Source organism: Pollicipes pollicipes, unplaced genomic scaffold (assembly GCF_011947565.3).
Source record: "Pollicipes pollicipes isolate AB1234 unplaced genomic scaffold, Ppol_2.1 Scaffold_7231;HRSCAF=8579_pilon_pilon_pilon, whole genome shotgun sequence".
Classification (NCBI taxonomy): Eukaryota; Metazoa; Arthropoda; class Thecostraca; order Pollicipedomorpha; family Pollicipedidae; genus Pollicipes; species Pollicipes pollicipes.
The window spans coordinates 8,881,312-8,894,798 of record NW_023597034.1 but is presented as its reverse complement, the minus strand read 5'-3'; the positions used below and the strand labels follow the sequence as shown (position 1 = coordinate 8,894,798).

The 13,487-nt window shown below is 54.3% G+C and overlaps 1 protein-coding gene and 1 pseudogene across 1 annotated transcript in view; one reads left to right on the top strand and one right to left on the bottom strand.

Annotated features, from left to right (window-relative positions):
• The first annotated feature begins 592 nt into the window (after positions 1-592).
• On the top strand, positions 593-10,446 carry LOC119109529 (CLIP domain-containing serine protease 14D-like; annotated as a pseudogene).
• A 1,540-nt stretch (positions 10,447-11,986) lies between these two features.
• Myo31DF (Unconventional myosin ID) overlaps positions 11,987-13,487 on the bottom strand; it is a 41,859-nt gene continuing 40,358 nt past the window's right edge. The window contains exon 19 of the mRNA XM_037234598.1: positions 11,987-12,576. Coding sequence (XP_037090493.1) covers positions 12,348-12,576 — 229 coding nt within the window. The 3' untranslated portion in view covers positions 11,987-12,347. The remainder of the gene's footprint in view (positions 12,577-13,487) is intronic.

Genomic DNA, 13,487 nt, shown 5'->3' with positions numbered 1-13,487 from the left:
TAAGGCTATTACTACTGTCTTGTGAATGTGAGAGCATTGTGAACTATGTGAATAATGCTCCCCGTGAACCTACTGAACAACTTACCTGCGTGTTTTGTTTTGTTTTACCTGCGTTGTTTGTGTTGTTTACATATCATGACACAGTTTGCGATGCAGTCTTCTCCATGACTTCCCTACCATGTGATACTAGTTACCCTACCCTCACACACCGGGCAAAGTCGGCAGCCCGAGCGATTATGACACCCGTAATAGCAATGCCTATTTTGATTCGTTCTGCAAACCAGCACGCACTTCAGCGCCAACAACAATCGGAGGCTTCACCTGGGCCGCCGACGACGCGTCGATCGACCGACCCGTCCGAGGCGTGCATGCGGCTGGCAGCATCGCGGCGTGACCGTCGGAAACGACGGCGCCCGATATGAATCTGCGCCGGCCGTCGTCCGGTACATAAGAGCACGGAGTTTGACCCGGCCGTCAGTGGCGGGCCCGGCCTTCCCAGCGTTGTCGCCTTGCGCGCTGGGGAAGACCGCCCGGCGAGTGACGTCTGTTTGAGTCTGGCGCGAGCTAGCGCGGCGGCACTGTAAACAGAGGCGTCCCGCGCGGCGCCGTCCTTACTCCACTGCAGTCCTGGAGCCCGCGGAGGAGACGGCTACTTCCAGAGGTAAGCCGCGTCGACTCACGTGACCTGCCGACGATGGCGGGGTGCCTGCTGATCAGAGAGATTGGTGCCTACACGGAGGTCCATGGCTTAAGGTAAACCGGTGCTTGGAGATCTGCTTAGCCAGAGCCAGGCTAGTGTCTGGAAGGAGATAGCGCTTGGGTGCAGCGTCCATCGAGCCTGTGCCATAAAGGCTTTCCTGTAGGACATTACCGGAACAATCATCACAAGAGTACAATCCTTCTTGGGTCCGTTTCGTTGAATCGGTATGCAGACGAGGTAGGAAAGCAGTGCGAGATGCACCTTCGCGCCCTGCATAATGCACAGAACGCCACCACGGTGACCTCAACGGGCGGCCACGTTCATGATATGCTGGCCACAGCAGACCGCGTGGCCGCGTCATTAACACCGTTGTGTTTTTGAAAACGAATGGCTACGTCAGCGGCATCATCGTGCATCGGCAGCAGACAACTGTCGTTAGCGAAGCCGTGTTAGTGATGCTGGCGCTCTTTCCACAGCTGACAAATATGCTAACTATGTCAGCTATGTTAGCTAGGTATGTCAGCTATGACAACAATGTCAGCGACTCCTCAGTGTTATTCTTCGCGTTTTAAAGAAGGCGACGTACGTTGCCATGCGCCCTTGTATGTGGCGGTTGCGACTGTGGCGGCCACATTAGCACTCGGGGCATGGATCACCGGGATTCGGACACTGGTCAGGACACTGGTCCGAATCCACGCAAGAGCCGATGGCGCTGACCGCTCGGCCGTCGCGCCATCCCTGCGCGCAATAACGCCACGGAGTGCAGCGGTGTCAGTGGCACCGCAGTGTTGTTGACACTGCAGTGGGTAGATGTGTCGGTGACACTATTGTGCGGTCCACAGCGTCCACAGCGGACAGCTGCCAGGTGGCGATGAGGGCCCTCTCTGCGGCGCTGTTTCTGGTGCTGACCACTGCGCTGGCTCTCGTCACGGCCCAGAGTCGGCCCGAACGACAGCGCGAGTCGCACGCTGGTTCGTCCTTTGCTGCTACCGGTGAATATGCACAGACGCAGATGCATTCAGTAATGTTCACAAAAACAAGCAGAAGCGTTGGAAGGCGCGGAAGTGTTTGCTCACGCAGTCAGAAACGTCCACAGAGACAGTTGGCAACGTTTGCCAATCGCCGACACAGTTGCCTGGCGTTTCTTCTAATGCTAACGTTCGTTGATATTTAGCCAGTGTACACCAGGCGTCGTGTTGCAACCTATATTTGTGCTGTTCGCAGACGAAGACCTTAATTGAGGCTAAGGATGGTCACTACAACTAAAGTCGACGACGCCAACTAAAACCATACCATTAATAATAGCAACTGACATTGCCTTCCGCAGTGTCAGTCCATGTAATTTCGTGCCGTCCGTGATCCCGTTTGCAAACGTTCTGTCGAAATTGAAACCACTTTATCGCGTTGTGTGGTTGATGTTTTGGTACACCATGACGTCATATCGCTTTACAAGTCCAGCCCATTGTTTATCCATCCGCTGGAGCGACACGGAACGTTATCTATGAAAAGCAGCAGCTGTGTTTAATCAATGCTTAGCTGTCTGACTGTCGACATTGGGCTCCTTTATAAGGCATGTAACATCCTTGGAAATATACCACAACTCATTTCTATGCTTTAGCTTCAAAGTGCATCAAGGTATTCGATGGGGAAAAGGCTTTCTAGTCCATTTTCCTGCACGATGTCCATGTCCTACGTGAATCAGTGACCAGGCCACTTACACCGAAACCATAGCACAGTCTTCAGTCGGCACCCTTCCTCTGCGTGTGACGTAAACCCCTGAGAACCGGTGACCGCCGTCCGTCCGACAGGCGAGCCCGACTGTCTGGACTTCGCCAAGCGCGGGGGGACATGCGGGTCGGCGCGCGACTGCCCCGCTATTCTGCAGCTGATCCTCAGCGGACCCAGCACGCAGGAGATCCAGAACATCCGGGACAGCGTCTGCGGCTTCCGGGTGAGCGTTCTGACGGCGAGACCCGCCTCTCCCGTCCACGGCTGACCACTGCGCAGCATAGCTTAGTTGGTAATTGATCAAGCTGCCCACCAGACAGACCTCACACGGCTGCGCGTTCAGAGCTGCAACCTATGCTCATGGCTGCACGTTCAGAGCTGCAACCTGTGCTCATGGCTGCGCATTCAGAGCTGCAACCTGTGCTCATGGCTGCGCGTTCAGAGCTGCAGACTGTACTCATGGCTCCGCGTTCAGAGCTGCAACCTGTGCTCATGGCTGCGCGTTCAGAGCTGCAACCTGTGCTCATGGCTCCGCGCTCAGGGCCGGCGTCCGTTGGTCTGCTGTGCCCGGGAGCTGCCCGCGACCGAGGCTCCCGCGACTGAGGCCCCCGCCACCGAGGCCCCCGCCACCGAGGCCCCGAACACTGAGGCCCCGCCGACCGAGCCAGTCGAGACCGGACCTCCCCGCACTAACCCGGGAGCCAGCAGCAACACGTCCGGCGGCGACGTTCAACACCCCAACCGGTGAGGCCTGCCGCGGTGGCCTGAGTGGGGACCACTGACGACACTGCGCGATACTTCCGATCCCGCTATTTCACGCTGGGACGCTAGCCGTGTGTCGTGCTTGATATGTGTACCCGCTGAGGTCAGAGTAGTGCGCTGAGCGTGTCTTTTGATTCGGGTGCTTCATAGCTAGGAAGACAATGACCGGCCAAGCACACAGGGGCTTTCAACTATTTGTTATTATATTACTATTATAAGTTATTTGTTTGACGAGTTGACAGTCAGACTATGCTATCGCACCAACAGTTGAAATCATGGACCATGTACATCCACTCAAGAGATGGGATGTTTTACTGACCACGATCGAAATGAGACAACTAACGTTAAATCATATGTCATGGTACTTTCGAAAGCGGTTAAGAATAACGTCGACACCTTTCAATCTAGAATCATTCCTCGGTAAACTCAGTACAAAAGAAAGGCCTAACACTAAATTTACCTAGCGCTCTTTTGTTTGCCTTACACTTTTACCATGATAATGAAGCTGTTTCGTCTAATACTTGGTATGGACAATCGTCATAGAGCTATCTGTTGCAAACAACCTTTCAAATTATCTCAGTCAAATACATCAAAACGCCACTATTTCCGTTTCAGATAGCCTGCATTATAACCACAGTTGAGTGTAACTTGAGTTGAAGATCTACAACTCTAATTATTGTCCTTACTATACTAACATGCTAAGTAACGGTCTTACCATTATATTGATTGAAAATACAAAAACAAAAATCATCACGGCCAAGGTATCCGACGCCTAGCGAGGACTATTTCCGCACGTCACTGCGATGTCACCGACCGAGTGCTGTCCGCTGCCCGGCGTCCAAGCCAGCGGGCAGCGAGCCGGCGCCACCCCGGGCTCACCCGTGCGCTGCGCTCTGGTCCAGACACCTGCTGTCGACCAAGGGCTCAGGCTGTGGCGTCACGCTGCACCAGCGCATCGTGGGAGGCACAGAGGTGCGGATCGGCTCGCACCCCTGGCTGGCCGCGCTCGGATACCAAGGTTAGACCGGCCCCGCACCCCTGGATACGCTCGGATACCAAGGTTAGACCGGTTCCGCACTCCCGGATACGCTCGGATACCAAGGTTAGACCGGTTCCGCACCCCTGGATACGCTCGGATACCAAGGTTAGACCAGTCCCACACCCCTGGATACGCTCGGATACCAAGGTTAGACCAGTCCCGCACCCACGGATACGCTCGGATACCAAGGTTAGACCAGTCCCGCACCCACGGATACGCTCGGATACCAAGGTTAGACCAGTCCCGCACCCCTGACTGGGCACGCTCGAATACTAAAGTTAGACCGGCTCCACACCCCTGGCTGGCCGCGCTCAGCCAAAAAGGCTAGACCGGTCACCGCCGTCGCCACACGTCCAAATCAAGCTGGGTGCGCGTAACAACAGATCTGGGTCTGCTTAAGCCATGAGGGGATCGACGGCGAGGTGAACAGCCATGTTTGCTCATCAGCCCTGCGTGATCACGACCGTGAGTGATGGTACGCCCATCCTTGCATGCCACGTGTCATGACGTCATACTTCTGGCGGACGTAAGGCATGAAACTGGCATGCACCCATGAAATGTTTGCAACTGTATCATTCACATTTGTCAGTACAAACCAGTTGTCCATCTGTCCATGTCATTGCAGAACGTTTGCTTTGGGTAAGCAATTGTCAGGCCCCACGGCTCCCTGACCCATTGTAATGAAATGAAACAGGGTGGAATGCTGTGCGTGCGTGCGTGTATGGAAGGGGGCGTCTCTACCCTAGCGCCATCTCCCGCGCTCCGCCGCTGGCCAGCGTTCCACTGCTGGTCGCTGGCCAGCGTCCTACCGCCGGTCGCTGGCCAACGTCCCACCGCCGGTCGCTGGCCAGCGTTCGACCGCCGGTCGCTGGTCAGCGTTCGACCGCCGGTCGCTGGCCAGTGTTCGACCGCCGGTCGGTTCTGCCGCAGTTGTCGGCGAGGAGCGCGTTGAGTTCAACTGCGGCGGCTCCCTCATCAGCGACAGATACGTCCTGACCGCCGCGCACTGCGTCACCCAGCTGCCCGTCGACTTTAAGCTGTACGTTATCGGCCCGGGTGGCGCGGCACTGGTCACACCGCCGCTGGCCGAACAAACGGCTCGGCGCACAAGGACTAGGCTTGTTCTGTCAGTCACAAAGCCGGTGTGTGTTGGTGGAGGGGGTATTTGCACGCATCGGTAGGTCTGCGTGGCGTTTATCTGTGTGCTGAATAGCCGGCATTGCCACACATGATCTGTACGTGCTCAAAATGTCCGTCCATCCATCCATACATTCCTCCCAAAGGGAAGCTATGAACACCTTATCCAGCGTCAACATGCAAAATGTCCTTAATTTGCGACATGCTCAAGGGAAGCCTTAAGCCTTTGGTTCTTTACACATTCACATACGCCTTGTATGACATCACAGAAGTGCAGCACCACCGTATCTTTGATACTTTTGTAGCGCATGCTTTGCGATATCGTGCTCGCTTGCACCATCCCGTGCAGAATTTCGGTTATATCACTGTGTCTGTGTGGTTTCATCGCTTGTTTTTCGAAAGAACGCTGATGAGGTAAAAGATATGGCCATCAGCAGTGTTTCGAATGCACGTATCAAAACAACATCAACTATGGACTGCATCTACGACATGAAGTCAGGCACCGGCTCTAACCGTGACGTCATGCCTTAAACAAGCAGCTGATCTACCCCTGCGTGACCGTTTCACACTGCCTGTGACATTTACCAGAGATTCGCGACACAAAGCCCTGCACGAGGGACGTTTTAAATGCACCGCACCGCACGCCAGGCTAAATAAACACTTCACCGTCTTACTACCCTGATAGAGCGCCGTGCTGGTGGCGCACCGATTCATCATCACTCAAACCGAATAAAATAGCCCGAGCGGATCGGAAGAAACCTCAATGAATCACAGCACCACACCCTTTACAACCGCTCCAAGTAGACAGAGTTGTCTCGGGATTTTGCGCGCGGGTATGTACTTTGCTAGCAACGCCTGGTAGTGCGCAATACGCAGAACAGGAGGAACCTCACGAATCGTAGTATCCTGAACATGGTAAGGCGCCGAGAGGAGCTCGGTAAGACATTGTGTGCTGAGAAACTGAGCCATGAAACAGACGCTGCGATGGCGCAGGATCCAGCTGATCACTGCTCTGTTTGTTGTCCAGCGTCTCGGTCCGGCTCGGAGAACACAACCTCGACACAGAAGTCGACTGCCAGGTACGAAGCGAAGCAGCTATTTTCAGGGAGTTTTTGTGTTCTCTTGGTCGAGCCGACCACCTAGCGAGGAGCGAAAATGAGCTATGTCGCCAGAGCATAGTATCTAGAAGCGACTGCGCCTTCGTCGTTGAGAGCCACCAGACCCCACTTGTGTGACCGCGTCACAGTGACGCACTTGACCTTGCAATTAGCAAACGAAGTGGAATGAAATACGCCCTCCCTTGAAAATGATGTCATGGGTGATATCATATCGCTATTTGCAGTAGCCCTCGAGTTGATGTTGTCGATTCACGCCGTATTTGAGAGCCCTGTCAAGGTTTTAAACACGCTATAATTGACAATGACCTTTCGTGACAGCAACGGTAAGTTTGCAACGCAACGGTGTAACCTCACACAATACGGGCGGCGTCCAACGGCAAACCAACATCTGCTCTTGCATAATGTATTGCCTCCTCTTCATCAATGGAAACGTCATCATCACCAGCTGTGCTATCATCGAGTCAACACACTTGTGCCACACTAAACCATGCATTCGGAGCCATAAAATGAAGGATGAAAGACCAAATTAAAATTTTAACCGTTCATTCCCTACACAGACACATACGGTACGAAAAGGTTCGCACCGTTGCTCTGATTAAGCTATTAACTGCAACACTAGATCCAGACAGCAAATATCACGGGACACACAGTTTCATTGACATCTAAGAAACGAAGGTTTTTCAATGTTTCTGATTGGTGGCGGTGGCATGCCACAAGTAGAGGCGCTGCAGAACGCGCATGCTCCCGGCGCGAGTTGGTATCTCACTATCGAGTAAGTATCTCACTCGTGGCGTGCTCGGATTCTACGTGGTAAGCCCGGGTTTGATTCCCGGCTGGGCATATGGCCTCGGGTACTTACTTGGTCACTGCAGTAGCTAGCGCTCCTTAAAGGGTTGCGCGACCTTAAGGACACAGGTCGTAAATGTGAGATCTAGCACCGGCTACTGTGGGCTAGCATCTCACAGTGCGTGTTATAGGGGAAGGCATCACCCCTCCACGCCAACGGCTGTAGGTTTTCCGATTTCGCTTATTAACCAATCAGTCCTCGTTTTCAGCCACCTCGCTCGTCGCCATGGCAACCCGCGCTGGGACGGCGACGCTCAGTCTCTGTGACGTTTCCAGAACGTGCTCGGTGAGGAGATCTGCTCCGATCCGCCTCAGGATCTGGAGATCGAGGAGGTGATCCCGCACCGAGCCTACAACTCGCCGATTCGGTTCAGAAATGACATAGCCCTCCTGCGGCTGGCGCGGCCCGCAAAATTGTCGTGTAAGTTCTCACCGCGGCAATGGTTTCCCCGGGAATGCAACAGGCGGGATGCAATCCATTAAGAGGCCCGCAAGCCAGCGTGTTGTTATTTGGGACAATGCAACTATAGCATCGTTGCAATTGCACACGGGTTTTCGACTTGTGTGCATTTTTTTTTACTACAGACCCTGCTTCGAGGGATGGTTTTTGACGCTCATTTCAGCTTTCTTAATCATGCGAAGGCCAACAAATTTGAACTTTATAAAGGTTGAAACACGCCACGGGTCTAGAATAATTGCGATCAATCGTTTAATTTGTTTAAACATACCGCCTGGTGTAATCCTTAACGCTTATTGAAATTCGCAAATCAAAACAATCTCGTTCTGTCGGCTACCGTAACTTCTAAGGGGCAAATAAGGTCACTGGCTTGAAACGAATACCAGCCACCTTTTGCTTAACAGATGCATCCAGGTTAAACGTGGTTGGATGTTGCAGTCTGAGGGACCTTCGGACACAGCTCTGGAGGTCGACCTAGTTTTACCTTATTCGACCCGAAATTCATGACCCGGGAGATTCAAAATTTGACACAAGTGAATGACATCCAGACGCATCTTTTCTGTGAATTTGATATCTCGGGGTTGATTTGTCCTAGATCCCTCACCCGAGCGGCGCTATGTTCAACCGGCCATCCTGGCGCGTGTTAAACCGGCCACCCGGGCGCGTGTTAAGCCGGTCACCCGGGCGCGTGTTAAACGGAGTTGCCATAAAAGGTTATGTGTCTCTGGGCTACGCCTTACGTAAGCCCGGCAGTCACCCAACCTGTGACTATAAACTCCGCACATTTAGAGGTCGTGCAGCATACAGGGCGTGCCCAAGGCTCATCTTCTTGTGGTGTGCAGTTTCCAAACCATAATCTTGGAAATGGCGCTGCGTTTTAGCCGCACCGGCATGGTTCACATCAACCACATTCCTCCCTGATGTTTGAATTATACGCGCTCGGTCCGCAGTCTCGCTCGTAATAAACATACTGGAGACGGACGAAGTGTATGCCAGATGTGGGGGCGCTCCCGGCGTCTTCATTAACCAAGACAACTTGTCTTCCCACAGCTTTCGTCAACACTGTGTGCCTTCCATTTGAGGAGCGAGAGAGCCAGTTCGTCGGCCAGCAACCGTTCGTGGTGGGCTTCGGCCTGACGGAATCCCGTGAGTGGAAATCAATGTAGCATATGAATTAAGAAATCGTGTCCGATCAACGGAGGCACACTATTTGCATGTCCAGCTAAAACGTGCCTTTCAATCTGCGCATGGTTTGCACTGGTTGCGCGTGAATGTCGCGCCAGCGGGTGTGTGCATACTTAAGTAAAATATGTGGTGAAAAAATGAGTGAATGCATAAAAAGACAAAGAAGAACTATAGAAAGATAGACGGAAAAACGAGAGAGAGAGCGAGAGAGAGAGATAGAGAGAGAGAGAGAGAGAAGAAGAGAGAGAGATAGAGAGAGAGAGAGAGAGAGAGAGAGAGAGAGAGAGAACGAGAGAGAGAGAGCGGAGAGAGAGAGAGAGATAGGAGAGAGGATGAGCGAGAGAGGAGAAGGATGAGAGGAGAGAGAGAGAGAGAGAGAGAGAGAGAGAGAGAGATGAGCGTGGAAATAAGCGTGGACAGGGGTATACTGAGAAACGAGCGAGTGTTTAAAAGCGGTCAGAAAGAGAAGCAGCCGTATCCAGGCATACCCCTCCGAATGGCCATGCTAGTATCATCACGTTTGCTCCCATCGCCAACGCTCATCTGCTGACTGCTGCGCCCCGCTCCTTCTCTAACGGCGGCCTGTTTCCACGCTGCGCCACCAGGCGGCGACACCAGTCCGAAGCTGCTGGAGGTCCGGCTGCCGGTGCTGTCGCAGCAGGAGTGCGCGCCGCTGTTCCGGCGCCGCGCCAACATCGGGCCGACCCAGCTTTGCGCCGGCGGCCAGAGCGACCGTGACTCGTGTTCGGGAGACTCGGGCGGCCCGTTGGTGGCCCTCTCCGAGCACGGCCTGCCCTTCCAACAGATCGGCGTCGTGTCGTTCGGGTCGGTGCGCTGCGGCGCGGAGAACATTCCCGGCGTGTACACACGCGTCACCGAGTATCCTCGACTGGATCCTGGACAACGTGCGAGAGTAGCCGCCCGCGGATGGGGGGGGGGGGGGAGGGGAACAGGGCGCAGCGGAAGTTGAGACCTTGCACGCGGACCGGAAGGGGCAGGACTCTCTGGTCCAAGTTTGGCACAGAGGAAGTCGCTAGTCAGGAATGGTGAAAACTGCTCTCTAATCGGAGTGAGAAGCGGGCATCCCCTTCGGAATGGGACACTGGTCTCAAACCCTCACCGGACTGACGGTCAAAATGGATCCTCGGCCGGGAAGAAGGCAAGTGGTCCTCGGGCCGACAGACAGAACTAAAATACAGTTCCTCACATATGCTGTGAATGACAGATGAGCTCTTTAAAGACGCGATCAGGTAGCAATACTCATCTGAAAAGCTCACGTGACAGACGCGTTGGCAATCAATCTTTTCTGCCAGGACGCGGGCACAGATGAGCCTGCTGTGATAGGTGGGGGCAGGTGCTCAGAGTTAAACAGGCTAGGTAATGAAACGTCATTTTTAAGGCAGAAGGCGGACAAATTAGTCAATGAATCGTCTGTATTAAAATGTGACAAAGCTGAAGATATGTTTCCATTCAATTCCTGTTTCACTATCATGCTGGGAGACGAACAAAGCGTCCTCAGCAGGTCGGCACAGGAACATGGCCGTAACGTGTCCGGCGGCATTAGCGATAGGCGTCAGCAATACATGCATCAGACACCCACAAACATGATCTGATACAGGCCCAGGGCCCGACGGCTGAACGCATACAGTGTACATTATTTTAGTTAGTTACAACGCTAATGGCGGCGTTAATCATCAACCACCACGTTTGCCAGTACAGAGAGTTTGCCAATACAGTTCATGAGAGCACAGACCAATAAAGACGCCTTGTTAGGCGTGAGGCAGTCCGGGCGATGACAGACATCAATGACAGATATTGCGTATTTTAACACAAACGCATGTGCAAACGTTTCCTGACACCCATTGGGAGCCACACAACAGGTTCTTGTATGCTCCATCGTGTCCAGATATTCCAAGTCTGGCAGACGGATATCTACCGAATCAGCGCCCATTCGCAGCAATGTTTTGTGCCTTGCGCAGTATTTGCGCTCCGTAAACCCGGACACATTGCGGTGGTACATCAAAAGTATGCGTGCTCAAGCTGTCGCATGTCAATGGTTAGTGAGGCTGTCACTGACGCTGTCCTCTGCAGAGCACGGCGCCGGGCGGTACTCCTTGGCGTTCGGGTTTGGCCGGGTTATCATAAAGTATTTCATAGTTCTGGGGCCAATGACAGAGACCACGCAGAGTTGACTCTGTGAAGTCGTGAACGTCCAAGGGCGGATGCCGCTGCTAGTTGTCGTCAAGGATGTGAACTGCAGTTGATCTTGATCGAATCGTCGCAAGACAGCTTGGTACTGGATGGGGAAGATTTGCATCCCAGCGCGTCTCTGGCTGCACCTCAGACTGACCCAGCGTGTTGACCTGCGTACCGTCATCGGTAATACTTCAAAGGCGCAGTCGTCTGTTGATCGTTTATCAGGCACTTTAAAGGCAAATCAGTCAACAACAACGTACATTCACAATCAACGCGACACCCACACCATCATTAATAGCTCCGTGATGTCGCCTTCCTCAAGAGCCAGCAAATCAGCACCAATACGTTACTCGGTATAGGATTCTCTCGCAACCTCACGCGTGCTCGTATTCGACGACAAACGAATCCTTCCTAGCGGACGTAAACGTAAAATGACAAACACAATCGGATGCCTGCACGTACGCGCTATAGCGGGTTATCACGTCCAGCCAATGACTATCACATAAAAGCGGTACAGCAAGCGGTCAACGACCCCGCGCGGCCGAACCAGCGCCCTGGCTGCGGGCAGTTTGCGTCACGTGACACGAAGCCCTCCAGTCTGGTCGCCAGCACCAGCGCTAGCGCCGCCGAGGGTGCGCGCGCCGGTGGCCGGCGGTTAGCAGACTCCTCACAACACGTAGCACCTGGGGCAACACCAGACGATCGCCCCGGACCCTCGCCAACATCGACGTCAGCGCGGAGCAGGCGGGCGACAGGGCGCGCTTGACAGGTGAGCAGCGGTCTCCCCCCCCCCCCCCCCCCCCGCCCGCACGCCCCGCCAACCCTCGGCGACGGCTGGAAAGTACCTTGTTTCTTTCTCATCCCACCGCGCCCTTCAGCAAATAATGGACGCGCCTTCAGACCCACACACCCCTCGTGGGGACGGATGAACTCGTCCTTTCACGCCACGCACCGCCCCGGCGACATGTAACGCAGGCGTCAAAACGCAAATGTAACTGGAGCAACTCGTGTTCCCCAGCGCACAACGGTCCGCCTGCGACGCAGCGGCCACCGGCGTCGGGTAAACCGGTCCCCGACGCGTCAGCAGCCCACGCCTAAACGCCTATCAAAGCAAATTACGTCACCCAGGCAGCCCGCCTCTACAGAGCACCACAGGCAGACAGTGCCTCCCCTGGCCCCTCAGTGGATTCGTCCGTTGCCGTTGGTTTTCAGCCCGTTGGTGATGGAGGGTGGGGGCGGACTGAGGTGCGGCGGCCACACCAACACGATGGCCTCCTTGGTGGGGCCTTTGCGGAAGGAGGCGTGCTGGGCGTCCTGCATGATCTCCACCCCGATCGTGCGGCTCTTGTTGCCCAGCATGCACTGGACGTTGTCTGTCACCAGGACGCGCAGATCGCGCTTCTGGGACCTGAGAGCGACACGTACAGCGTTACGGCCTGATGTGACGCATGCAGTGTCATGAACTGGGATGCGGTGGGTCGCGACGCCAGAGAAAGGCCCGATTTACCTCGCATTAGGAGCGTAACTGTCAGGCTTCATTGGGCAGCTAACACATTGGACGATTTTCGGGACACATTCCACGTTCACGCACAGAGAAGGTTCGCAAGACAAAACAAGCAGAAACATAGTTTGGTTAAGATTACAGTCATGCCGGCCGCATTTAGCCGTTGCAGAGCGATTGGATAAAGCGGGGCATAATCTAGCGAAATATGCGTGTGTTTGTGTGTGTGGGGTGTGTGTGTGTGTGGGGGGGGAACAAGGAAAATGGCCCAAAGTATTCTCAAGACACAAAAAGGGATTTCTCCCGGAATTATACCTATTTCCTTTCTAACGCGATGGGCTCCCGCCGAATTTTGGTTGTGGAGAGGGCTTTGAGCCCCAATTCACAGGAAAATGCTTCCCTGAAGTGGAGGATAAAGCCAGCATCCGGGCAGTGCTGCGGCCATCTAAGAGTCCTGCGCTAACGAGCCTTATCCCGCACGGGCACCGCTCTGCAGGGCTTGCGCTGGGCTCAAGCTTGGCCACGGGTAACATTCGCAGCTGGTCCTGGAGAGACATGACGTTGCAGGGATCCAGGGTGCGGCGGTGAGTGTGAATAAAACGACGGATGCATATGCCTCTTTTTGGTTCTTGTTGGGACAAGAGCCATTTCGGTTAGCAATGGCCATTTCAGGGCTTTGGGCTGAAGGAGAGCCTAAGGTGGTGCGGTGGTAAGGTTAGTGGTGCCGCCGGACTGTGGTTACCCCGGTGACCTATGTTGTCTGAACCAACCACGTGCGCGGGAAGCTCCTTTAGCATGTATGCAGGCGCAAAGCCGGA